Source organism: Empidonax traillii, unplaced genomic scaffold (genome assembly GCF_003031625.1).
Source record: "Empidonax traillii isolate 1590-97213 ecotype Southwest subspecies unplaced genomic scaffold, ASM303162v1 scaffold27:size3997909, whole genome shotgun sequence".
NCBI classification, from domain to species: domain Eukaryota; kingdom Metazoa; phylum Chordata; class Aves; order Passeriformes; family Tyrannidae; genus Empidonax; species Empidonax traillii.
The window spans coordinates 976,650-1,004,041 of NW_020955220.1; the positions used below are offsets into that span (position 1 = coordinate 976,650).

Consider the following 27,392-nt stretch of genomic DNA (forward strand, 5'->3'; position numbering starts at 1 on the left):
GGGGAGGCTGCAGCGGGTACCAGCCAACAAGGAACGAGTGAGCAAAGAGCTGCCGAAAGACCTGGCTGGGGAGGAGGGGCTGGAGAAAGCCTGCACGCATCGCGGCAGACACATCACATTTCAGCCACGTTTGAGCTTATCCCCGCTGATGACGCTCTGGCGTGACAAGAAACCCAAGACGGCTGCATTTACAGCCCCGTCTGTACCTGCTCAGGAAGCTGCAGCAGAGCCCCTTGTCAGGGAGCATCTCTGGTTACCGCCAGGTTCAAGCTAAAGCTTTCAAAGAGCAAAAATAGAAATTGTATTGCTGCCCTAAATAGTAACTAGCTGAATTGTATTGATGCACAAGAACTTAACAGAGGGGTTAGAGAGGAGAAATGCACAAAATTTGGGTGGAAAATAAATGTGACTCTCATACCACCATATAGAGAGCTGGACAGTGACTGGACCCTGAAGCTGGCATCATGCTCATAGCTTTGGTCATGCCAAACTAATCTTGCAGTAACAGTTCTCCCAGTGTTGGGATCTCATCCTTTTACAAAATGCTTGTAGTTCTAGACAGTATTCAGGATGCTGGAGTTAATCACTGCCCCAGGCTGCATCAGCTGCCTCATCCAGTTGCTCAGCTGTTTTCCCACATAACTGCTATTAATTTTTTCCTCTGAAAGTTGGGAAAATGATGCCTGGAAACACCACAAGGTTGCCCTTTTCCAAGGACTCATCAGCTCTTATCTCTGTTCTTATCATAAACCCACTGACTTTGCTGTTACCCTTAAATGCCACCTGCTCCTGATAAGGGACATCCAAGCCAGGGCTCAGCCCTGGTCACCTCAGCCCCTTTTCTGCATTTTACTCTGGGGAGAGGGACCCAAGGGATCCCATCAGTGGCTCACAGCATCCCTGTGCCACGAGAGGGCACATCCAGCCCTTGGATATCATTGCCCAAAATAGCAACCAGCCAAACAGAGCTCAGGGGATAGGATATACTTGGAAAAGTGGGTTAGAGGGGAAGACGTGCCCAGCCCCATTCATACTGCCATACGCAGACCTGGGTGATGGCCAGCGGCTCAGAAAGGTCTCTGGAGAGTGAGAGGCTTTAGAAAGAGCAGACTTGCCACTTTCCCAGTGCCACAGTGGTAATTCCACCCATAGCCAGAGCCCATCCTTTTAAAATGTTTCAGTCTCCAGGCAGCTCATTGCATTGAGTTTCCAGTTCCTGGACCACAGACTGTATAGCGCTAGAGGGTTTTGCTGTCCCACATCAGGTCCATAACCTTGTTCTGCTGGTTTCTTTCTTCATGTTTTTTTTTTCTCCCCTTTGTTTAGCTTCATTTTTTTCCCAGTTCTCAAGGCTGCACTTTTCCAATGTCCAGTGATTGCCCATCAGTTCATGTCCCTAAGGAAAAACCCTCCCCAGTCCATACCTACCTCTTCAAGGTGGTAAGCGACAATCTTTCTGTTAGCTCAGCCTTAAATGCTATGTCTGAACAAGAGCCACCTGGTCCCAAGATCGGTTTCACCCAACAGCATCTCACACACCTGACAGCCCCACTCCTGAGATCTGACACACCTGATGTAAGAGCTTTTTAGCCTAAATGCCTACAGCCTCTTAGCAGGGGAAAGTCTGTATTTACAGGCCCATCAATGGCATGGTCAGGCTCAGCGCATACTTTGTCCCCTGTGCAACCTCCCAGAGCACTCATGCAGAGCACCCATGCAGAGCATCCTGCAGCCACAGCACCCCAAAAGGGCTGCCACCCTCTGCAGAGACCCTCAGTCCTGCATTTCCCCCTCACCTCCACCCCAGACAGCTGACAGATGCGAAAACATAACGGTGGTGTGCATAGCGATTGTGGTTAGATTTTATTGGTTTTTTGTTTTATTTTTTTTATTTATTTTTTTTAACCCATATAATTGTTATAATACAAAATATACAGACTGGAGATGCCAAGCAGGTTGTGGGTCACCATGCCCCGGGGCAGGGGGTCACTCCATGCGACCTACAGCGTGAGGGAGAAGGCGGCATCTGCTCCGTGTGGCGGGGGGATTGTGGGCACCCCAGAGAGCCTGGGAGGAGGGGGAAAGGGATGCAAGGGGTAAGGTTTGGGATACCTGCCCTCCCACCTTTGAGAGAATGCAAGTGGGAGCTCAGCCCCACGACAAACCTGGGAACAGGTCTGCAAGATGAACAGTGTGTTGAATGAATCTAAAAAAACCACATCATTTCTGCGAGGTGAAGAATGTGTTGAATGAACCTAAAAACCACATCGTATCTACAAGGGATGGGACAGGGATGGTCCCGCTGGGGAGTGGCCCCGTAGCTTTGGCTCAGGTCCCCAGGGGGGAATTTTAATATCTGCAACACCAGGGGTTCAGCCTGGGTCTGGGGTCCAGCCCTACGTGGGTGCTGGCCTTGCACCCCTTCCCAATTGGTCCCAGACACCACAGCTCAGGTCAGCCCAAATCACCCTTGGCTGCTAAGGATGCAGATTCTGGAGCCACAGTCAGGGACTGCCAGGGCTGGGTACATTCCCAGTACCCGTGGAGGGTTTCTGGCATTGGCATGGGATCATAAGCACATGGGCATCACTCAGCTACGATTTGAAGTGGTATTTGGGCAGGACAGGCCTGCCTGCACACACCCAGCTCCAGGGACCTGGTGGTGACAAGGACGTGGGGAGCACCGGGGTCCCCAAGCAGGCTCTCACATGGCCATGCTGGGCGATGGGGATAAGCCCCCCCTGCCCCTAGGCGACCCTCCAGCCTGCCAGCAGTATGGCAATGTCTTCTGGCTGTCCCCAGCCTCAGCTGTCTCTCCCAGGAGTTGCCAGCTCAACCATGTCACCAGCACAGGGCTATGCCTGAGGACACCTCTCTTCCCCATTGCTCATTCCCCAGCCTCTGGGCAGCAGGTGGGCTGGGCTGGGGCAGGGTCTGGGAACAGCAGATGATGCCAGGAACATGGCTGTGAGCCCTAAGGGCCAGGACAGCCACCAGAGCCCAGCACATCTCCCTCTTCCATGTGTCCTCATACCCTGGCTTCCATGTCCTCAGGAAGGGTTAGAAAGGGTATCTCTTGATTGTAGCCTCAAAGTGGTTCCCTGAGGTCCCTGTGTACCAGCATTCCAAACTCAAGGGACAAGGTTTGAGGCTGCAGCCCTCCCAGCCCTGCATCCTTCATTCTGGGGGACCTGTGCCACAAGAAGTCACCTCAAGGTTCCTTTAGTCTCCCCTCTCCCCTTGTCAGGATGAGCCTCCTAGGTCTAACCAGGACCCTGGGGGTCAAGGGATGCTCCCCATAGTTCATGCAGCAGTGTGCCCCAAGTGCCCATGTGGCTGCCTTCTCCAGGCATGGTCCCTCTGCTCACCCACTGGCCCAGTGTCTGGACAGGGAGGGTGGCCAGCAGCTCACAGCCAAACATGCCAGACACACTCTGCATGGCAGGGCACGGCCAGGGCAGGGGAGGAAGCCGAGGCACTGGGGCCCTTTGCAAGACTTTATTGGTTTCTAGACAGCATCACTGGAGGGTTTGGATTGGAGCCCGAACTGGGGGCTCCTGGGGCTGGAGAGGATCAGGGTTAGGGGAGCTGTGGCTGCACGGGGTGGTGTGCATGGGGAAAACCCTCTATTGCAGCCCAAGGCTGCGGCTTCCGCACCAGGAATGGGTGCAGGGAGGTCCATCCAGGTGAAATGCTCATCCTGTGCCAGCCATGCCCACGCTCTGATGTCTGGGAGCACCTGCTTGGGATCCCCCGAGGAAAGCAGAGCCGGCCCAGGGGAAAGGGAAGATCTCAGCGCTGACTGCATCTCCGGAAAGGGAGGCCCCTTCCTGTGGGATGTCTGTGCAGCCAGCAGAGGGGAGGCTCAAAGGAAAAGTCAAGAGAGAGAAGCAGGTTCTGGGCCCAGTGTCAGGAGCGCTCAGCTGGAGGCAGGTCCGGGAGCTAAATCACACTGTCGAAGAGCTGCATGGACCGCATGATGTTCTCGTCCTGTTGGGAACAGGTGGGAAGTGGGCAAGTTGGGCACAGAACAGGAATCTGGGCAGCTCCCCCAAGCTTGGCTTTACCCTTATGGCAGCTCTGGCACATGAGTCAAGAGCCCCAGGGATTACAGGCAGTTTCCAAGCCCTGCTGGGATGCATGGCTCTTGTCATCTGTACAGGGATGACAGCATGGGTGCAGTTCCCAAAGCAGATGCTCCAGCCTTGCCCCTGGGAGCTCTGGCGTCATTCGCTCTCTGCCAGGGAAAGGAGGGGGACAAAGGTCCCCAACAGTCAGGGTGGTGACCCAGCCCAGAGAAGAGCTGCTGTTGGCTTTACCTTCTGGCAGGACTCCAGGAACTCTTCAATTGTCACCACACCGTCCTTGTTCCGGTCCATTTTCTGCAGACAAGCACATCACAGGGGTCATGGCAGGGACAGCCTCAGCCCAGGGAGAGCACAGTACCTCCTGCCCAGGGTGGGCACAGCACACCTCTGTGCCAGCCATCCCCAGGCACCCAGCAGGACCAGCACAGCTCTGCTTCAACCCCAGTGTGGGATGTTTTCTGCTGCACCCACTGCAGCCACTGGCTCAGTGCTGGAGCTCTGCTTCCCCAGGATATGCTCAGCTCACCTGGAAGAAGTTCTCCACATGTTCCCGGGGTGCTTCGTCCCGCATGGCCGGGTAGGTATATTTGCCCATCATGTCGTAGATGGACTTCATGATGTCCAGCATTTCCTAATGGGAAGGGAAGCAGGGTTGCAGGGTCAACACAGGGCTCTGTCTCCACTCACTCCCCAAGCCACACCTTTTTAGTGATGCTTCCAAAAGACCTGAGGGGTGCTCACGTGTTTTTCTGCTGGTTGTGTCCACAGTGTGGGCCATGTGTGTGCCTGCATGTGTGATAGAGCCCCAAAGCAGCAGACCCCTCATCTACCCTCCATCCCAGAGACACACCAGTGCCAAGGAGCCAGGAGGGACGTTTGCAAAGCTGAGCTCAGTTAAATATTGACCCCCTGAGCTCTCCTCCACAGCTCAGCCAACACTCCTGAGTTCTGTCCTTGCCCCTGACAAGTGCAGACCTGCACTGGTCCTGGGGACCTGTCTGGACCCCCATCCCACCTCTTTGGTGATGCAGCCGTCTTTGTTCAGGTCATAGAGGTTGAAGGCCCAGTTCAGGCGATCGTCAATGGTGCCCCGCAGGATGGTGGACAGCCCAGACACAAAGTCCTGCAAGGATGGATAAGGCAAGCAAATGGGAGTTACAGCCACAAAGGGCCTCACAGACACAGAGGATACTGCCTTGTTTGTCCTTCCAGCAGAGGGGAACTCAGCCCTAAAGCAGATGTGGCCTCGGGCTGGGCTGACAAGGGAAATGTTGGTATCAAAAAGAGCCTGGGAAGAAAAAATTTCTTGGCCCCATATATGTCCCACACTAGTCCCTTGAGTTACAGCGCCCAAGAGGACAACGTGCACCAGAACCTGCTGTTCAGCCAAAGCCTAACCAAGACCCAGCCACTGTTGTTTCTGCCGGTCTAGATATCGTACAAGGCACTAGCCAGAAAGTACAGAAAGCCCTTTTTTTGTTGCTTTTCATTGCTTTTCTGCTGCCTCTGGGAATTTAATAAACTGCACCAGCTCCTGCAAAGCTCTTCATCCATCTGCAACAGCAACTCTGGTGATCCCAGCCCCCAGTACCTGAAGAGATGTGCTCTTCCTGCCCCACTGCCATCCCATCACCCTCTCTTTGGCCACAGCTCACCTCAAAGCTGACAGAGCCATCATGGTCGGTGTCAAAGGCATTGAAGAGGAAGCTGGCGTACGTGCTGGAGTCTGCAGAGAGAAGGGCAGTATGAGGGGCTGCTGTGTGACCCCCTGCCTTCCAGAGGCAACCATGCAGGGCATGGGGACGGGGATGGGCACTCACCTCCCTGAGGGAAGAACTGTGAATAGATCTGCTTGAAGTTTTCTTCGTTGACAATGCCGCTCGGGCACTCCTGCCAGGGCCAAGCCACAGTGTCACTTCCACATTGCAGGAAGGGGGTGAGCATCCCCCTAAATCCCTGCGAATCCTTTGCTTTGCCTTGCACCCTGCCCTGCACACCTGGTGGGGTGGCTGGTAAGACTGCTTTGAGCATCTCCCTGATTGTGTGGGCTGCACCCCTCTCTGGAAGGGCTCTGCATCCCAGGCACCCAGGAAGGGGGCTCTCTGCACCCAAGGAAACAGAGCACAGGATCAGGTCTCCCCACTGAGCTCCCTGGAGGTAGGATCAAGCTGTAGCCTTATATATACATCATCCCCAAGGTTCCAAAAGCCTTCACAAACACTGGGCAGTGCCAGGTGCAAAACAGCCCCGAGGAGGACATGGCAGTGGAGGTGGGACTATCAAAGCTGGTCGAGGGGTACTCACGTTCTTGAAGCCTCGGTACAGGACCTGCAGCTCTTTTCGGGTGAACTTGGTCTGCTCCTGAAGCTGATCCAGCCCCTCGGGGCGGTGGCAAACGGTGGAGAGCTCAAACTCATCCTCAACACTGTCTGCAAGGAACCCGGGGAAGAGAGGGCGGCTGAGGCCAGCACTGTCCTGCCCTACCCTGTCATGCCAGGGGGCAGGAGAGGCCCCTTGCGCAGCACACTCCGTGCTCTCACACCTGCCCAGGGTGACACATTTTTGGGGTGCTCTGCTCAGCCAGAGTTATGTCTATGCCAGCAGGGGACACTGAGACACCCTAGGGGCAGACCAGGGACTGACACTAGGCAAAAGCTCCTCCAGCCCAGGCTGAACAGAAAGGGGGTGTGAAACCCCTCCTGTGTTGAAACCCTCCCTGCCTGCCTTTCTCCTCCCACTAGCACACATGTCTGCCCTGTGGAGTTGAGGACCTTGATGTCCTGCAGGTCTATGCTGCTCCAGGGTTTTTGTCCAGCAGGAGAGTCGCCCCTCCAGAGCTCCCAGCCCCAAATGCCCCCCAAGCCTTTCTAGAGTCCGTCCTGCCCGCTGCGCCCCCACCTTCATCAATGGCTTCTCCCCACCATCTGCCAAGCTGCACAACCCCTGTCTGCAGCAGCCAGCACCTCCAGACCCCACTTCAGCCAAGAGGGGCTGTGGTCCCATAGCAGGTACCCCCTCTCCGTGGGACGGTTCAGCCCCTGCCCCTCCATACTCACCTTTTCCCTGGGGCAATTGGCTTGCACCGGTGGGCAGAGAGAGACCCTGACGAGGGGCTTGGACTCACCGAGAGGCCAAGCACACCCAGTGCAGGTGGTTAAGGTGGGTCTGCACTCACTCCCTGCTCAGCCTTTTTCATCCCCCTGTCACACTCCCACCTCCAAACCGACCTTGAACTTTGCGCAACAACCCCCCACCCCTTAAACCAGCGCCGGGAGAGTCCGGCTGCCCTGAGCCTGCTCCCAAGCGGGTCTTGCCGCTGTTCATCCTGTTCACCCGGAGTTGCTCCGGGGAGCTGGAGAGGAAGAAAACCAGCCTGTCAGCAGGTGAGGACAGAGGCTGGTGCAGAGCCCACGGGATCGGGCCCCTCCCGGGGAGGATTGATCCTGACAGCCCCAAACCCAGAGCAGGGGAGAGGCGGAGGCGTCCCCTTCTCGCAGGCAGGGCCAGGGCGGAGAGCAGGCAACAGCACCGCCGGGGACACACACACACAAAGGCAAGAAGAAGCACTTGCTTTCGCTGAGCGAGGGGATGGATTTGGGCCGGCAGCAGGGCAGCAGTTTGAGGAATCGCTGCTTCAGCGCTTTTTTAGTTTGGACTGGCGGATTGCCTGGAAGAAAGAAGGAGTTACCAAGCAGAAGAAGAGTTAACAGAGCATCAGCCCCGGTCCCGGCGGGCAGCAGGGTTGGGCACCCGGCGCGGAGTGAGTGGGGCCAGAGGCAGCACATGCAGCGTGAGGCTGGAGGAGCAGGAAGGCAAAACCCAGCCGAGGCTCTGCTCAGCCTTCCTGCTTCATCCCAGGACAAACCCGGCACGCGAATTTCCCTCCTTGGGAAGGATGGGGGTGGCAAAGGGGCAACCCTGATAAGATACCCACACTCAGCACTTCTGCACCCCCACATCAGAGCATGTCAGGGAGCACGGGAGACACTCAGGCACCCAGAAACCCACGAGATGGCAGAGCTGGACTCTGCCCTTTAGTCTTGAGGACAAATATCTGCTCCCTGGGGACCATCCCCATGGGGCAGTGCAGGGAGATGGGGTAGAATGAAGCCCAAGAAACAGCCTTTGGCTGAGCCAGGGCATTGCATCCTCCTCAAGCTCGGGCTGGGTTTGATCCTGTTGGCACTTGAGGGCTGAAGGCAAAGCATGCACCGAACCCTGCCATGCAGCCCAGACTGCAGCATGCACACCCACCCCAGCACAGCACTGGCACCCGAGGCCAAGGACCTGCTTTGAGACAGCCAGAAGGGATATAGGGCTCAGGGCTTTGCCTTGGCCAGGCTAGGGGCAGGATGAGATGCTCCCCACACCAGCCTGGCTCATGGCCATCCAAGTGGCCCTGCATAAACAGTAGGCCCCCTCACTGCACTGACCCACCTGCCACACCCTATTCCCCCATTTGGACCCCAATGACTTTGCTAAGCCCCATCTCTCCCACCTGGTATTGCCCCCGCTCCCTCCCTTCCCGCAGTGCCTCAAGCCAGCAAACTCAGCACAGGACTAATGCTGCAGGTGAGGAAGGGAGGAAGAGGAGGGGATGAAGGCCATGCTGGGCTCCAGCCCCCAAAGGGAGGCAGACAGCAGCATGGGGCACAAATGATACGAAAGGTGCAAAGTCCCTTTGGGGCTCTGGTGACACTGCATTTGGTCCAAGCATCCTGGACATCTGCAAGCAGCAGGTCACAGTGCCTCTGCATCGCAAACCCTGGGTTTGGAGTTGTTTCTCTAGGGCGCCAGCAGATGGGGCTTCTCTAGCAGCTTTCTCAGCCTTGGGGGGCTAAGATGAGCCCCAGATGCCAGAGAAATGGTGTTGCATGGTACCCAGCTCCATGATAGGGATGTGGGTCTGCATCCAGTAGCTGCAGCTAGGCAGGTAAGGCTTCTGAGTGCCCACAGGCAGGACCTGGGACCGTTTGAGATCACACCAATGCAGCAGGGCTGGGGTAGGCAGATCCATCATTCTGGGGGATGGAGCTCCAGGAGGTCATTGTCCTAGCAGGACATCACACAAAGCCACTCAGAGAGGTAAAACTCCCAAAGGAAGTGACATCCACAACAGGGTGCCAGGGATGTGCAAACACATAGGAATGAACAAATGCGCCCCCTGGCATTTGTCAGGGGGTGACAGGCAAGAGTGAGGACCAGGATCGTGGCACTGGCATAAAAGGACAACCTGGCTCCTGTCTGCTCCAGGGTTTTCAGGCAGGAGAGGAAAGAGGATTCTTCCTTCCTAGAAGTGGGCATCAGCTGTACATAAACAATGATTTTGTCCCAAATATGTTTCCAGGGCCTTACTTTGCAGAGGGAAAGGGAAATTGCACCTTTCAGCTTTCCAAGGATGCTTTGCAGCCAGGTCCCTCCAACAGAGCGGAGCTGTGGGAACAGACCTGGTAGGGAAGAGTGTCCTCTTTGCCCAGGAGAAGGAAAAGGGACAGGATGGGCAGAGCAACACCCAATGCCAGGGTGATGGACCAGGGAGGGAGCAGGGCAGGAGGAAAACCACACAGCGAGAGAGATGCAACAGAGAGTAAACTGTGGTTGGACTCACAAGGGCAGCAGGTATAGGCACGTGCAGTAGGTCAGGTCAGGTGCAAGTTACACTTTAGTTTGTTATAAAGAAGGAAAAAGAAAAAAAAATTAAAGAACATGGGAGTTTGCTTAAGGAGGAAACCAAAGGGGGCCCAATTTCAGGGTCCCCAGGGCAGGGGAGGGAGCATGTTCAGCACATGCAGCTTAACAATAGGAAAGAAGTGACCAGGGCTGGGGCTTTGCTGTCCTGGCTTTGGTGTACCCAAGGGCTCTGCTGGGTAGGACACACCATCCCCTTTCTGTCCCCAGCATCCAAACCACAAGCAAATCTGGGGGTTCCCCCTTGCTGGGAAACAGCTCTGCCCAAAGACCAGGAGCAGAGCACAACCATGTGCTGCCACTGGGCACAAGGGACATCTGCAGCACCAAGCCCTGTCCATGCCAGGAACAGCTCCTTTTCCAAATACCTCCCTGCTCTCCAACCTTCTGCAAGGGCCATCCAGAGGCTTGCACAGAATAAGTCAACAGAAAGGGCTGGCAGTGTTTTATCTGTGGCGGGAGGTTTGCTGGGTTAAGTGGCTTGTCGCTTCCCATGCATCACTCCACAGCCTGGCAACTTCAAAATACACACACACACACACACACACACACACACAAACTGAGCCTCCATCCTTGGGCAGCACAAGAAGGGGAAGGGATTTCCAATTCCTACCTCCCTGTCCTTCCCAGAGCCACAGCCACCAGTGTCCTCTCAGAGACAGCTGGCTGAGAAGACTAATAGCAGACCCCTTCCACAGCACCGTCCTGCTAGAAAAGACCCTACAATAACAAACCAACAGGCAGTGCCAAAACCCCCCATCACTCTCAGTAACCTGTTAATAAATGCATCATCATGGTGGGTGGAAAATGTGCATCCCACAGCAGCAAGACCCCCTGCAGTGTTCCCAGCTCAGCTCCCAGGCATGGCACCATTCCAGGAGGGAAGCAGAGCACCAGTCATGTAGCTCTCACAGTCCCTGCTTGTCTCCATGGAACAACACTGGGTCAGTCAGCAGGTCAGGAGGAGCTGGTACCCTAAGGCTGATCTGTCCCAGCACTCTGCCCTAGGAGCAGGGCTGGGGTGGCTCAAGGCTGCAGGGCGAGAGGACCCTCTGCCTTTTCCGACAGCCTGGCAGCATAGGGAAGAGGTCAACAGTTCCCAGAATACATTCTTTTCTGAAAATGAGCCTCTGTCCCCTTCCAGAGCATTGCCTTTTCCTTGGAGACCAGAGGCAACTCCCCAGGCTCCCCCTGCCAGGCCATGGCACTGGGTCCGTCCGGGCAGCAATGTTGAACACAGCTGTCCCTAAAATCTGTGGATGACAATCATCCCTGTGCAAGGCTCAGCTCCAAGCAGGATATCTCATCCCCCAGTTCTGCCCACCCCTGGCAGCGCCCAGCCTCAGGCAGTGCCACAAACCAAAGCTCTCTGGGGCCTGCAGTGAAAGCTGGCAGGAGGAAGAGAGAGTGAGTTCTCCCAGCCACCCTGGAGGATGTCAGGATGGGTCCCACCAGCAGCAGCTCTGCAAATGACCCTCATCAGTCAGCAGTGACAGAGCCAAGTGTAACCAAGGTGTCTTGCAGCAGCCACTGGGGCTAGACAGTCATCCATCAGGGGAATGAAATCAGAGCTGGCGTCTCCCAGGGCCAGACAGAGAGTCCCTGTTTCCGGGGGGTTGGACAGGGGTAGCCTCAGCCTGGACACACAGAGCTGGGAGGAGCAAAGCTGCCAAGTTAAACCTGTGGTTCATGGGACGGCAGAGGCTCAGGGCCAGATATTACCCAGTGCCAGAGGGAGGAGCAGCTGCACGACCCTCATGCTGAGCAGATCCCAAAAGGAGAACCCCAGCCCATGACAGTGCTCCCAGACAGCCTGGATGTACCCAAAGGAGATATTGGCAGAATAGTAATTTCTTCAGGCCACACTATGTACGATATTTTGTGAGCAGGGAATGAGTCAGGATACAGGTGCCAAGGGACTGTGGAGCACAGGGGTTCTCCAAATGGAGCAGGTAAGGCTGCAGGACTGGAACAGCTATGTGCATCACTCTGCTGCAAAACCCACACACAGGCACACATCCTGTCCCCGTCCCATCACAGGAACATCTCTGGCAGCATAAACTGTGGCACATCCAGGGTGCCAGAGGAGCTACCCAAAAAAATGCCCCAGCAGAGCAGCAGCTCCTCTTGGCTGCAAGCACCATGATTCATATGAGAACTGGTGCTCTGCATACCCATTATGCAGATGCCATCCATACCCTCTCCAGTAAGGCACAGGGACAAATCCTGGACATGCCACAGCCCAGTCAGATCTCAGGCAGCTCAAGGACATCCTCCATGACAAGGAGTTTGAAAGCACCTCGTGGGCAAAGTGCCTTCCTCTCCTCCCATCCCTCTGCTCAGCCTCTGATCACTCCTATCGACACATCTTCCTATCACAGCTCCCACTCCAAGATCTGGATACCCAAGGGGATGTGATCTATAGTCCGTTCATCTCACAGCATCCCCAGTGCCAGCGAGGAGGCAGAGAGGATGGAGGCAAAGAAACCCCAAATCACACTCACACAAAGTCTGTTGGCAGCCCTTGTCTGAGCAGGGACTGTCTGTGGCACAGTTGAGGAAGGCAGCCAAAGGAAACAAGGCAGCAGCGCTGGCAGCTCCCTGCATTCCCACCCTCACCCGGCACAACCAACAGATTGTGTATCCATTGCTCTAACATATTTTGGGTCTTCCTCTTTGGCCACATCCAGCCCTGTCCTCAACACCCACCTGCCAATCCAGGAAGCTCAACACCCACAGCAGCCTCTTCCCTCCCCAGTCCTGGCACAGCCCCACATAGAGGGCAAAGGGGCTCTAGCCTCTTTTCCCATGTTCCCCCCATAGCCACCAATTCCTGTAGCAGTGGGAAGCTTTGCCCTGCATGGTGCTGCACTCCACATCCATTGCTCCTTTTTCCCAGCTCCCACTCATCTCCCCAGTTACCTGCAGCTCTTTTTCCCATCATCTGATAGAGACCAGCCCTCTACACCCATTTCCCCCAGACTCCAATAGTCCAAACAGTCCCCATCCCCCAGCAGCCCACAGATCATTCCATCCCAGTACCTCCAGATCCAGAATTTCCCCACCCTAACTTTCTAGTATCCTGCACCAAACACCACTTTTCAGTGTCCCCAAATAATCCCACCCAATATCCCAACATTCTGAAACATCCCCAGACACCCTCATTTCCCCAGCGCTCTCTGCACTCTAATGCTGCCAGACACCTTAGACACCCTAATGCACCCCCAAATACCCCAAACCACACTAATCCTTCCAACCTCCCCCAGGCACCCTGCAGCCCTTGGGACAGGAGAAGCACCTCCATCACAATATCCCCATCTCATCGCAATCCCATCCCCATCCCTGTCCCCGTCCAGGGCACCTCCCCTGGCAAGGCTGATGATGCCCAAGCTATGGAGTAGCTGGAGGCTGGAGCAGAGCAGCAGGATGATGCCCACCATTTGCAGCCCCTGCAGTTCCCAGGGAGCCTCAGCAGCCGACATGACCCCAGTGCACAGCCCCTGCAGGCAGCTGGTCTGGCAGCAACAGACCCAGCAAGGGAAGAGAGGGGAGGGCAGGGGAGGAGAGGCCTGCCTTGGCCCTCCCTCCTCCTGCCCCAGCACCCTTTGGAGTCCCTTGGGGCACCCAGGCCGCAGGGGAGGAGAGAGCCCACAGAACTGCCCAAGGGACTGAGAAGTGCCTGGGGCACTACACAGGGTGGCACAGGCACCCCACAGCACAGGAACCCACAAAGGGGTGCAGAACTGGCATAAATGCCTATGTGTAGGAGGTTCAGCTGCGCCTGACTCCCACCCTAACAGCAGCTTATGGTGGCACTGAACAGTATTCCAGACACCCTCAAGCTTATCACTCCCTCCTTGGATAGCGCTGCCACCCAGCCCAGGGACCAGCCCTGCCTACTACAACCCCTCTGCCCCACTGCAAACCACCAAACCCTCCCCCCAACAGTGCCCCTTTCGTGCACCCACAGCATGGTGCGAGTTCTCTGCCACGGAGCTCAGCCTTGTCTGCTGATCACCTCCACGGACACCTGCCATCCTCATCTCTTCCCTTATCACATCCTGGGGGGAACATCCACATCTGGGCACCAGCAAGTCCACCACAGTCACAGCTGGGGGCTGCCAGCCCTGGATATCTTGCTTGCTGCTGGAAGGAAATGCCCCACAGGGTGCTGGCTGGAGGGAGGGAAGCAGGTCAGGGCAGACAGCCAGGATGGGGGCTCCCTGCAGCCCACCCAAAACCCTGCCTTGTGGGCAGCAGGACAGAGACCCCAGCGTGGCAACAGGGATTATTAGAAAGTAATTTTTAGCTGGATGTCTATGCATCTCTCACCAAAAAGCTGCTTCTGATCTGGCCACAGCCTGCCCTAGCAGTACAACAAGTCCCAGGGCAGGCATCCATGGGGAATGAGACATTATCCTGCATCCCTGGGAGGCAATGCTGCAGCCAAGCATGGATGGCACATCAGACCTCCTGCTACCTGCACTCCAGGGACCACAGCTTCATACATCCCAGTCCAGGGCACCCCTATTCCCACCTGTGCCCAGTCTTGGGGTCTAGTCCTGTCCTTCACAGAGAAAAGGTGAAGGAGACCCCACTGAGCTCCCACAACACCCAACACAACCCTGTGCTAGAGAGCCCCAGCCTCTCCCATTAGACTTTGATGTTTCACCCTCCACCAACAAGCAGGGCTACAGAGAAGGGTTGTCCCAACAGACTCTTTTGCTCTCTAGATTTACTGCTTTTTCTCCAGCCTGTGATTTTCTCACCTTCTGTGGCTGAGTGATCTCCTTACTCCTCCGTCTGCTGGCTCAGAGCCCGTCTCTGAGACAGGACACAGCAGAGAAGGGGCCCTGTTCTATGTCCAGCTGGGTCCCCTTGCTCCCCTCTCCAGGCACATCAGCAACAGCAAGAGCAAACCAGGCCAGAGGGAATTCAGAGGGAAGCAATGTGAAAAGTGATTAACACAAGGCCAGAGGGAGAAGAGAATCAACAAGCTAATTAGGTCTGGCTGGGCTGAGCAGGACGTGTCACCATGCAGCAGCAGAGGCACAGGGCACACTGTGGGTGCTTGGGGACCTTGGGGAGCTCAGGGCTGGGAGAGCTGCCCTGCCCTGGCAGTGACAGCCAAGGAGACCCAGAACCAAGTCCCCTTCTGCCCCTGCTTCACCCTCTCTAGATAGGGTGAGACAGTGCATCCCATCCTGTGTTCGCAGGAATGACCAAGTGTGATATCCCTCAGCGTGGATCATGTGGAATAGGCTCCACAGAGGAGAGATCTTCTTCTCCAGGATCCCAGTGCTGGCAGGATGAGGATCAGCTACAGCCTGACTCAGAGTGTAAAGCTATGCTGGGATCCAAGCTTGAGGCTTGATCACAGCTCCACACATCCTTGCTCCTTTCCCTCCTTTGCAAACCCTCACCATGAGCCAGCAGCTCTATCCTGATGCAGCCACTAGACCCTGCCCAGCCCAAGAGCCAGCTGAAAAACCTGTTAGCCCTTGGAAAAGGAAAGGCAAGGGTTAAATCCACTGCACACTGGGAAATCTCTGATGCACCCTAGGGAACCCCAAACTTCAACCTGGAGCACCTGCAGCTGTCCTTGGCTAGATTTCAAAGATCCACACCCCTGCAGCCAGCCTGCCTTGACCTCTGGCATCTGTCAAACCCACCAGGCTGGATGATGCCTTGAGATCAGGGACCACAGCATCACATCCCTAAAGGCCAGTCCCTCCTTCAGCCACAATGCAACACTCCTCCCAAAGGCATTCCTGGAAAGCAGGGCTTGGCTCTCACCAGCACCTCAGGGATGCTCACTTTCTCCCCTCTCTGGAGGAACCCTCACCCTGAGCCAGCCATCAGGAGGTGTCCATTCTGCTCACTGCCACCACCCTCCTGCCTGGCATATTTGGGGTGCTGGTGGCACCCAGACAGGCTGCTGCCCCCTCCCCTTTCTCCCTAGACTCTGGAGGGGTTTGGTACCGTCCCCAGCCCTGCTTCTCACTCCGCATCCTCGCCTCTGGGACAGCAGCAGCACCCCCTGAAGGAAGGCAGGGGCCAGTTCACCCCGTGTTGGGGGCTCTCCAAGACCCCCCCAGTCCTGCCTGTCCCTGCACAGATCCCGACAGCCGAGGCAGGAACAGTCCTGGGCAGGCACCAATTATCCTGCCAACAGCAATCTGCAGCTTCATCTAATATTAATCTGAGGCTGAGCTACGCTGGTGGCTCTCCCGCCTTTTCCCTCCCACCATCCCCCCTCCCAGCCAGGACCAATTGCTCCGCTCTGAATTATTGATGCTGCACTTCAGGAGCCAAAATTGATAGCGTTTCTCTCCGCCTGCCCCATCCCAAGTGCTTGGCCAAAGCAGGCTCTTGGCAGAGGGCTGGGACCCCCCTGCATGGCTCTTCCAGGAGATGCTCAGGGGTGGGAACAGGCACAGTGGCACAGGGCGGACATGGAGTGACACAGTCCATCATTGATTATCCAGCTGGTAAACAACATCAGTTCCAGCATCAACAGCCCTGGAGATCCTGGAGCACAGTGCACTCATGGGAGATACTCCATTGCTGCTGCCAGACAGTGGCTGTGCCTGTGCCACCAAGGCTGTGGTGGGGGTCCAAGGGGACAGAATGCCAAGCAGACAGGACAAGAGGGTCCAGACAGTCAGCACTTCTGTCCAAGCCCTCAGAGAAGAGACAGCTCCAAGTGGAGGACAGTCTGCTTAGGGCTTTATCCAGCTGAGTTTGGGAACCCACTAAGCCTGAAGTTCCCCCAAGGGCAGACAGAGTCTGTCTGCAAAATGCTCCCACCGAACCCATCTCCAGGGCTTGGGCATTTTTCTGGTCCCCTCTGGATGTGTTCCATTCCCAGCCCATCACTGTGGTGGCAGGACACCTCCCAACACAATCTATCCACAGGACAAAACCAGCACAGCCTGGGCAGAGAGACAACCGCAGGCAGAGGACCAGCAGGGGACCAGCCAGAGCAGGGGAAGCACAGCAGGCAGCATCGATGGCTCTGGAGCAGGTGGCGGAGCCCCGTGTCCATTAGCAGAGCTGAGCCATTAGTGTTTGGTTTCAGGCTCTTTGCGGTCTCTGGGCTGTCACTGTCGACCGAGCCGTGGCTTGTAAACAACCCCTGAAGTGGACACAGCGTTTCCCAGACCCAGACATTGCCTGGGACCTTCCACAGAGAGCAAAATTTCCTACCTGCTGCCTCTCAAGTCGAGGGGGGAAGTGATCCATGCAACAGCATCTCACTTCCATCCCAAAACACTGCCACTCACACACAGAACTCCTCACAGAGTGCCCAGGGCTCAGCTCAACCTCAGCCAATTTTTGTCCCTCAAGCAATATGCTTCCCTCTCCTCTGAACATCTTTAGGGAGTGGGAGCAGCTGCTGGCAATTCAGGGCACCTGGGTCCCATTCTCACTGCCACAGCTGGGGTGCATCTCCAGCCAGGCCAGCTACAGCTCCCCAGCGTGAAAATGTAGGTAGCTGGGGACAGGCATGTCACTGTACCCCCTGGAGGGGTGATAGCTGATGAGGACAAGGCTGGACACAGGACACTCCGTCTTCATTCTCCTGCCCTGTCCCAGGCTACCAAAAAGTCACTTGCAGGTGGATGAGAAGTGTGCCCCAGGGAACAGAGGAGCCACACCAGCCAAGGAGTGGCCCCTGCCTTGTCCTATACCCCTCAGAAGGGTTGCTGCAGGAGCTGGGAGGCTCCCCAAATCACCAGAAGAACCGGGGAGGGGGGGCCAACCTGGGCACTATCAGCATGCCCTCCCCTGGGGTTCAGAAGGCAGGATGCTTGCCAGGTCAGCTCCTGCCTCAGTTTCCTTCCTGGTATGATCCACCCACCATGCTTTCCCGTCCTGCGAGCAGGTTTTCAAGATCAGAAGGAGAGATCCCCCCATTTGCCCCTTCTCTCCACACCCCCAGGCACAGCCGACCCACAGGTGCAGCCCAAGGGTGCTGCCGGGGAGTGCTCTGGCACTGTTTGTGGAGGGGAGCCAGCAATCACCACTACACCCAGCCCGTGTGAGAGTCAGCACTGGAGAACCAGAGCAGAGCATCCCAGGGTACCAGTGGACCAGGGAAACTGTCTGTCACCCCCCTCACCCAGTGCATGCCCTGATGCCAGGGGCTGTGCAGGCTGCAGCATCCTTCAGATGGGTGTGTGCAGGTATGGGCAGGGTTGGGGAGACCCTTCACACAAACTCCCTGGGAGCCCAGGGACCACCCAGCCAAACAGTCCTGACCTACCTCCCACCATGCACAGGGTCCCCCGAGCGGATCCAGATTCCGACAAGTGTGTCCTGCGCACACCACTCAGCATCTTGCACTGCCCATCCCCAGCTGGACACCCCATCTGTGTCCCTCCATCCTGCCCAAGGGCCACAGAGGGCCCTGGGGCGAGCCAGGAGCAGGGAGGCCAAAGGTACCCATTGTGCCTGAGCCTGGCTGCTCTGCAAACTGGTGCTGAGTCTGACACCTCATGCACAGTGAGGTGACCATCGTCTCTGGTAACATCTGGGTCCTGTAGAGGTGCTGGAAAACACCCTGGTGCCCACATGCACTCTCACACACAGTCCCAGCCCACAACACCCCAGCACACATCAAAGTCACCCCCATACAGCAGACACCCTGCCAGCCCTGTCCCCTCCCCACATCCTCAGCCACTGGGACAGGCAGGACACCCCACTCCTTGCATCCTATGCCCCTACAAGCAGCAGACGAACACCACATCCCAGGACTCTCTCACTCTCTCATGGATGCAGCATTCTTGGAGCATCCTTGGAGGCAGTTCTGGACACCCACCGCCTGCCCCTCGTGTTCCCGGAGGCGCCAGCACCGCCCACACCCATTACCTTCCAAGGACACAGGCTCGAAGAGGCCAAATTGCTCCAGCACCTTGACGAAGAGGACCAAGACCACCAGCACCGCAATCATCTCAAGGCCTTCCAGGTTCATGGTGGGGGTGTCTCATGGCCCCTCACTCCCCCATCCCTCCCCACCACAATCCTGGAGCCCTGTCACGCCAGCACCACAGCCCCCAGGCCGTGCATCCCCAGGGACACCTGCCCCTGTCCCTGGGGGGGGATCAGCTGTCACCCTTCTACTCAGGGGCACCCGCCATCAGCCGTGGGCAAGCGAGGGGTCAGCGTGAGGCTGTGGCGGGCGGCTCAAGGAGCCACGGCCGAGAGCCCAGGCAGAGCAGGGCTGTGCCTGCGAGTAAGGGTGGAGAGAGGCCAAGTGGAGGGAGGAGTGGGGGGGTGGCGGGCATGGGGGGGTTGAGGGGGGAAGGAGGCATGCCCTCCCATTCCAATGACACCACCTCCATCGATTTGCTTAATGCAGTTGCTAAGGAAACGGGCCACAGATATTAAAAGGCACTCAGTTCCCAGGGGGGGACATGGGGAGGGGCAGGACAACGGGCACTGGCTAAACATCCAGGATGGGAATGACTCAGATTTGTCCTCTGTGCCCCAGACACATGACTGCCCCACGGGGATCAACATGGCTGAGCATCACTGGAGCGTGTGGGGCAACAACTTCATCTGCTCCATTTCCAAACAGGCAGGTGGGTCCAGCTGTTTTGCTGGGAGCACTAAGGGGAAATGGGAAGTAGGGCTGTTGGAACGGGTGGGAGCGGAGGCTGTGGTGCAGGATGCCCAAGACACTGCCAGACCCACAGGTGGTGCAATAATGAACAGAAGAGGAGAAGATTCAGGGGCTGGGGATGCAGTGGGACTAAGGGACCCAGCCAAGGTCACAGAGTAGCTGGAAACAGAGAGTGAACCCAGACATCAGTGTACTTCGAGCACACATCCACACACTGCCAACAGGGCTAAATTTAGTTACTCTGCTTTTTTTTAACAGAATTCCAGCCCTTGCATGGCTGCTCAATTACAGGCCACAGGGACCACTGGGGAGACAGGTGTCTGCTGGTCCCTGCCTATCACCAGGGCTCAGCACCCTTGGGGTGCACAGCTTCCCCCAGGAACACCACTGGCACTGCCCATCTCCATGTGGACAATTCCCACATGGCGCACAAAACAAGATCAGTTTTAACTCCAGCACCAGTGTGGCAGGCAGGGAGTGGGGCTGCCCCCCATGCTGCCACTGCTCCCCACCCTGCACAGTTCCCCCCAGGTGCAAGGTCGGCTGCCCCAGGCAGAGGTGGAGTGGCCATGCCCCAGCTATGGGGCACACCCCCTGCCCAGCTCTAGGGCCCTACTGCCTCCATAAAGGGCCATGCAGACAGGACTGGGGCAGAAATCCCCTTTTCTCCCTGCTGTCTTTGTGCTGGGTGAGAAATATGTCACCAGGGGAAGAAATGTCACCCTGGGAGGCCAGCAGGGAGAAGGAGATGGCAGAGGTGCTGGCTGTTACTGGCAAGAGCTCCCAGCAGGGCTGGCTGTCTCACATCAGTCCCCTAAGAACCCCCATATCCAGCCCAGAAGGCTGCAGGTTTGTCCCTTGGCGTGGGATAGAGAGGGCTGGTGCCTCAGGCGCAGGTCATGGCATGGCCAGGCTATCTAGTGGCTCTGTGCCACCAGTCTCAGCATCTCCTGCCCACTTGGGATGTGCTCCCAAGGCTCTAATGCCAGTAGAAGATGCCAGTGATGCATCAGAGGTGTCTTGAGGAGAAAGCTGAAAGTTTTCCCTGGGGAAACATCCCTCAGGCTGGAAGTTTTCAGACCTGACATTTCCTTTTCTTGGAAAGAGGCAAGTTTCCAGGCACTGAGGCTGAATTTCACGTGGCTGACTCCCAGGTTTGCCCCTGAGTCAGTCCCTCCAGGCCAGGGTAGCACAGACCTGTTGCACTCTCAGAGAAAGTTTCCCACTGATGCCAACTGCATTTTTAAAGCCATTTTTCTTGCTAAACCCCAGTTACAACCCATTATCTCCTCAAGCCTCCAGCAGCTCCCAGTGCCAATGCCTGTCCTGCACACCATGGGTCCATTTTTGCAACCTAGTTTTGGCCAGACACAGAGCAAGAGGAGCCCTTCCAGCCTGAGACAGGGCTTGTCCCAGCAAAGAGGGTTTGGGGCAGCTCCTCTGCAAAGCAAACCTGCTGAGTCCCTGAATGGACCATCATCAGCCTCTCACATGTCTCTGACAGCATTGTGGAATGCTGGGGCTGAAGGGCACAACAGCAGATCAGTCACAAAGTGACAGCTTCCTCTCCTGCCCTTGTGCCTGTTCCATGCCAGCCGTACTCTACAGCAGAGCAGTGATAAATCTCCCACTCACCATGTCAGGATTACACATTTCCATGCTGGAGCCATTGATAAAAACCCTCCACTCTTTGCTGCCAGCATGACTGCAAGACCCCATCAGGACTGGCACAGGCACCTGACAGTGGTCCCATGTCCCAGTGCCACACACCACATCATAGCCCAGCTCCCAGCACTCCCAAACTCCCCAGGGTTTCTTGCCCAGAGTACATTCCCTCCCACCGAGGACAGGTCCACATGGGCTGGGTTCCCAGGGATGCTACTCCATCTGGAGCTGCCCCCAGCATGGAGGAGACACATGGGACCACATGTGGGAGCCAGACCCTCAGCTGCCTGCGAAGGGATTCTTGAAACCATACGCACGCCACCAGAAGTGGGACAGGGATTTGCCCCCCCATCCCACCAAGGGGCATCACTCCCAGCGGTGTCTCCTCACCCCTGTAGCCAGCCATCATTTGTCCATGCCAGGGGAAGAGCCTTAAGGCCCTGGCTGAGTTCTGCAGAGAGAGGTCACACAGATGGATGGAGCAATGCACACCCCAAACAGGAGAGGCTCTGCACATCCTCATTCACGTGGTGCCAGTGCCACTCCTCCTGCCCTGCTCTTTGCCCTGGGGTCTCACCTTGCAAAACTTCTGGCATTCACATCCTACTGCAACGGGGCTTGGAGAGACCCTTCACCAGGAAAACTGGGACCCCTGGCACACCCCAAAGCTCCCAAACACACCAGCTAAGGACCAAAGATGTAGGTCATGTCCAAAGGGACCCAGAGCCCCAAAATGCAGGTTGAGGCCCCGGCATCAGCACTGGGCACACTACAAGAACAGGAGGTTCCAGGGAGTCCGTCTGTGTCTCCATCTTGCAGTGAGGGGTAGCAGTACCTGGACACCGGCAGCATGGTGGACCCTGGAGCAGCCCTGGATACTGCCACGACTCAACCTGGTGGCTGCCACAGGCGGAGCAGGACCAGGGCCAAGAGGAGCAAATAAGAGACTGAGGAGGAGATGGAGGTGCCTCAGAGAGGCAGAGAGAGGGTCCCCAGTCCACCTCTCCCACACCAACCACCTGGCTTGCCTCACCACTTGTTTCATGGAAGCAGATGGGATGGGCCAGCATCACCCTATCCCCCCAAGTCCCCATCCCCATACCTTCAATGCCGCTGATGATTTTGAAGCAGCGAGTGGTGAACCAATAGGAGATGAGGAGGAGGATGGCAATCAGGGAGGCATAGAGCAGGCTGTCGTTGTGCAGGGTTGTCTTCTCCATGGCTCCATCCCCTGTGCCCACTTGTGCCCTCCACTCAGCCCCGCCGTGCTATCTGGGGCAGTCCTGTCCCGGCAATCCCCCTGCCAGAGGAGCCGGCCACCGCGGGCTGGGAGGCGGGGGGCCGCACGGGCAGGCAGGCAGGTAATTGGGAGCGTTGTGTGAGAGCCAGGCTCCCAAACCAATTACCTTAATTGTGCTCAGACAGCACATGGCAAACAGTTAAAAATAACCCTCCTGGCCCGGGGGGAGAGTGGCACCATCAGCCGGGAGAAGAAAGCAGGGGGCAGAGAACAGATGGGGCTCATTACCCATGTGGATGCAAGTCAGTGCCACGGGGCTAGCAAGGCATCACCACAGCTCAAGGGCTGCTCCAAGTCCCCTGCTGACCTTGGGATCCTCAGGGTTCAGCCCCTTGTTGCCACCCCACAGGAGGAGCTGGGAGTCCTGGAAACGGGACTCCCTAGGGAATGATGCTGCAGCCTAGGATCAGGGAACACCAGCATCTCTACTGAGATGCTTGTGTCCACCCTTGCTCCAGACATGGGGCCTTGAAGGAAGGTGTCTCTGCAGTTCTGGCATTCCAGAGAGCTGGATCTCACAGAGAGGCTTTGGTATCTCATCCTCTGTGTCCCAGCACAGCACTTCCCCAGGGATGCTTGGGATAATCATCTGCTTTTCTCAGCCTGGAGTCAGAGCCAGCCAATCTAGTTCTCACTCTGTGATGCTGGGACATCTTGGACAGTGACACCGTGAGTCTGGGCACACTCACAGATCCAAAACCATGTGGGATTAGCTGTACCCATGCCTGAGACACCTCTAGTCCCCAGACTGCACTTGGCCCCATGAGCTGCCCCATAGGATACAGATACATGGCTGCAGAAGACAGACCCAAGTGTTTCACCCTGAACTCTCTTTGCATACAAAATGTTCCACATCCACACTGCAGCTACAGCCAAGGGATGTGGCCACCCAGGTAAGGGGTCAGGAGTACAGCATTGCTCCAGCTGTGCCCGTTTCAGAGAGCAGAATCCAAGCGTCCAGATCTGCCACTCCCTTCCTTCTCTCTCCCCTAAGACCAACTGCTCTGAGCGTCCACAGGTGACACTGGACAGGCTGGCAAAGTGTCTCTGGCATATGCCCATGGCTCAGCCCTGGGGAGGGCGGCAGGCCCTGTAACACTGCCGCAGGCACAGCTATGCCAGGACAGGCAGCACAGGTTGGCACCAAGTGCCACCTGTCCCACTTTGGGCTGTGATAGTAACAGCCATGAAGAATACGCCCCCCCCCAGCCACCCCCACCCTGGCTCTCTGGTGTTGCTGGCACTGCAGCCCTACCACCCAGCTAAATTTAACCACCCTACCAGCCACCTGCTGTGTGTAAATAGAAGTCCCTGGGAGCAGGGTTTGTTGCCCAGAAAGCAGCTCTGTGCACACAGGCACACAAGGGGCAACATCCAGAGCCATCAGGTAGCCAGGTGGCTGGTCCCTGTCTCCATCCTCCCAGCACCACCAGCAGCGGGGGATAGGGAGCTGACCCCTCACTGTAAAATGGGAGCAGATGGGGGACAGAACAGGGGAATCATCCATCGTCAAGGGACCTGTCTTTTCAGGAGGGGACCATGCACCTTGACCATGGCCAGGCTCTGCCCTGTTGAGAACCACCCCTGTAATTACCCCTGTGCTCTTCACCCAGTGCTGCAGGGTGTTAGGGCACTACCTCCACAGAATGTGCCATAGGACTTGCTGGACCAAAGTGAGATGATGGTCCCTGGGCACAGCTGGGCAGCAGCTGCTCAGGTACTTTGGATGATGCTGACCCCCTGGGGGGCCAGCCTGATGGATAGGAGTTTCTCCTTTTTTTTTGTTCTCGGGGCCATCATCCATTAGGGAGAGTTAAATTTAGGTTAAAGCTGATCCCTTATTACCTTGCTGCTAATCAGAGCGCGAGCAGATTATTAATAAGCACATTAAAATATTGGTGAAATGCTATTTTTGGGAGGTGAAGTCACAGTTTTAATCTGGTTAATTGATTGAGTCATTTCTCTTTCCCCTCTCTGGTGACCTGTCCTTCGTTAGCTCCCCAGAGCACCCAACCGGGGGCCCCCCGCCCCGGGGCCTGTCTGGTCAGGCACCCAGTGCCTTCTGCAGTGAGCTCCAAGGGACCACCTTCACCTATGCAGGGAGAACAGAGGGGCTCATTGCCCCCCAAAAGGGACAATGGGGTAAGATAGCAGTTGGACAGGGGACAGCATCCTGGTCACCCATGGACCAGAGCAGCGGCTGTGGAAGAGTGGATACTGTGGAGTGGAGAAGGTTCTGCAAGCCCCACATCCCACTCCCAACCCTGAGTCAGGGGGACATAGAGCTGCCTGGCTTTGGGTTTCACCCAGCTTTGGCTCATCCGAGAGTTTGGGAGGACATTGAGAAGAGGGTTCGCAGTGGTAGCCAGTGCCCCATGGCCAGCCATGCCCTCTGTGCCCATCCCAGCCCCATGCACATCCAGCAGGGCTGTAGGGACAACCCTTGGTGCTGCTCAGTACCACGCACGGCCAGTCCAGAGACCCAGTGGTGAGGGACACCCACTACAGCCCCAGTGCCGTAGTGCCCAGCTGCAAAGCCCAGGACAATGGGATAAAGACCTCCAGGATGTCCTTGAAGGTGGTGGGGATGGAAGCATACTGAAGCCCCATCCCCACTTCACTCCATCACCTGTAGCTCAGCCCAAGTCCAGGGCCAGACTCAGCTGACTCATCCTCTTCCTCCTTTTCTCCGGACTAGTTGGCTGGTGCCCGATGGAGCCAACTAGTGGGGATGGACCTGGCACTGCCTGCGGCACACCCAGCCTCCACAGCCTGGCACACTGCTGGGCCTGGGGGACTGTCCCCTGCTGCAGGGGGACCCTCCATCCCAGGGCTCAGGTCTCTGTGAGCAGGAAGGTAGCATGCCAGCTGGTCATGGTTCACAGGGTGGATACTGCTCCCAACCCCCAGTACTGTGCCAAGTGCATCTCCATGCTATCCCTGCCTTTTCCTGGCCCCAGGGATGGGTAAAGGCTGGGGAGACCCAGGGGTTTCCCCAGGAAAGGAGGGGCCAGAACTTGCAAGGGGTTTTCGGGCAGGCTGGGTCCTGGCAAAGGCAGTGCAAGTCCCAGGCCTGCTCCAAAGCATGAAACTGTCCCGGATGCCCAACAAGGCCTTCCCCACACTCATGGGAGGAAGTGCACCTATCCCCCAGCACTGTTGTTGCTCAGAGGGGCAACCCATTGGCCCTCAGCAGGGCAAGGCCATGGGGATGGCAGCGTGCCCCCTGAACAGGGGCACAGGGACGGGAGCAGGAGTGGCACAGTGGGAGTCCCAGCACACACAGGCACATGATCACCTCCCCAGGATGTGCCCATTGGGTTTAGGAGGTGTTTCTGGGCTCACATGCAGAAGAGGGGGTCCTGGCCAACTGGCTGGTCTGTGCAGGGGCTGGCATGGGGGTGAGGGTCCTGCCATGGCTGTGACAGCAAACCAGGAGCACATAGCATGCAGCTCTGTCCCCAGGACCAAGCATCCCAGGACACAAGCTGATGCAGGCACCAGGGTGTGTCCCTGCCTTGGCTTGTGGGGCACACTCAGGGCTTTCCTGGCCAGATGGATGGAGGGCACAGCTCTGGCCCCAGAGGAGTCAGATTCCTTGATATGGCAGGGAAGGGTCCGACCAGCTGCCATTTATGTGCACAGCAGTTCTTTCACGCTCCACTCTGCACCAGTCCCCTCCCCAAATAAAACATTTCCATCACCCCAGGTCCACAGGGGACCATTAGGGGCTCTCATTGCCTCCTGGAACGGTCTTCAGCTTTGCTCCACACGGAGCTCAGTGCAACCCTTCTGCCAGAGACTGAAGCGTTCAGCAGCTAAATGGCATTTCCCCCTTCCCCAAATAACCCCGCAGAACTCATCAGACAGAGACCCCTCCCTCAGAACAGAGACCCCGTGTCCTCCGGGGCGGCACCTACCTTGGGAGAGAGTGCCGGTGACAAACTGATAGAAGAAGCGGATCACTCGGCCCAGCTGCCTCTTGCAGCGCTGCTGGCAGTGGCTCATGGCTCCAGCTCCCAGCGCTGGGGAGGGACCCAGCCGCACCCCCTCCCGGCCTCCAAACAGCCCCCCAGCTCCTCCGAGCAGCAGGCGATGCCCGGGGGAGGACAGAGCCTTCCTGCCCGGAGCGAGCCTGCGGGCATGGGCGGCGGGTGCAGCCCGGCGGGGCGGGCAGCGGCAGCGCCCGGCAGCGCGGCAGCCGCTGGCCCCGCTCCCCGGCGGCGGGCAGCGGCAACTTTGGTGCGGGGATGCTCCGGTTCGGGGGGACGGCGGGACAGAGGGGCCGGTGGCGATGCCCCTCCCGGGGCTCGGGCTCACGAAAGGTGATAGCCGAGAGGGAGCGAGGTGCCCGGGCAGGTTCCTCCGTGCCGTGCCCGCCCGCCGGCCCCCTCCGTACCGCAAAGTTGCGGGAAGCGGTGGGGAGCAGAGTCAGGGTGATGCGGGGGGCCGGGGAGCCCGGCAGTGCCAGCCAGCTCTCCGGCAGAGGCAGATGGACGCTTCCCTGGTTGGCAGAGCCTCGGGTTGCCCCTGGCTCCCGGTCCGCCCCTTGGCACCAGATCGACCCGGCACTTCACGCCCCGGCTGGCCGGGAACCAGAGGCAGGTTGGTATGGCAACCGGCAGACTCCACAGGTCCCGCTGACCAATGAGGCCCTGCTGCATCCCAGAGCCGCCTCTCTCCGAGAGCAGGGAAGGATGCTCCTTCTGGAGAGGAGCCGGCACCGAGAGCATCCTGCATCCTTGAGCATCAGCCATCCGTTCCCACTATCAGGTGCTGTGTGCATCCTGTATCCTTGGGCATGAATTATCTGCTCCAGCCAGCTGGTGCTGCAAGTATTCTGCATCCCCCCATATCAACCATCCAGTGCTGCAAGTGTCCTGAATCCCTGTTGCCACAGCAATCCAACACTGCAAGCATCCTGCATCCCCGGGCATCAGTTCCCCCAGCACTGCAAGTGTTCTGCATCTCCAGGCATCCACTTCTGCTGGCTCCACACCGGGGAGGAGGCAAAGATGGGTGC

At 57.3% G+C, this 27,392-nt stretch overlaps 1 protein-coding gene across 8 annotated transcripts in view; it reads right to left on the reverse strand.

The window, feature by feature from the left end:
* Positions 1-1,838: 1,838 nt before the first annotated feature.
* Positions 1,839-27,392, reverse strand: part of KCNIP2 (potassium voltage-gated channel interacting protein 2) — a 44,940-nt gene continuing 19,386 nt past the window's right edge. For 2 of the 8 annotated variants that reach the window (XM_027908081.1, XM_027908090.1), the window contains exons 2-8: positions 6,393-6,517; positions 5,909-5,978; positions 5,744-5,814; positions 5,104-5,211; positions 4,615-4,719; positions 4,320-4,382; positions 1,839-3,990 (exon numbers count right to left, since the gene is read on the reverse strand). In XM_027908081.1, coding sequence (XP_027763882.1) covers positions 3,943-3,990; positions 4,320-4,382; positions 4,615-4,719; positions 5,104-5,211; positions 5,744-5,814; positions 5,909-5,978; positions 6,393-6,517 — 590 coding nt within the window. In that variant the 3' untranslated portion in view covers positions 1,839-3,942. Of the gene's footprint in view, positions 3,991-4,319; positions 4,383-4,614; positions 4,720-5,103; positions 5,212-5,743; positions 5,815-5,908; positions 5,979-6,392; positions 6,518-7,659; positions 7,756-13,137; positions 13,398-18,650; positions 18,762-22,171; positions 22,638-27,392 lie in introns of those variants that run through there. The other 6 variants (XM_027908035.1, XM_027908043.1, XM_027908063.1 and 3 more) reach the window with 6 other exon arrangements.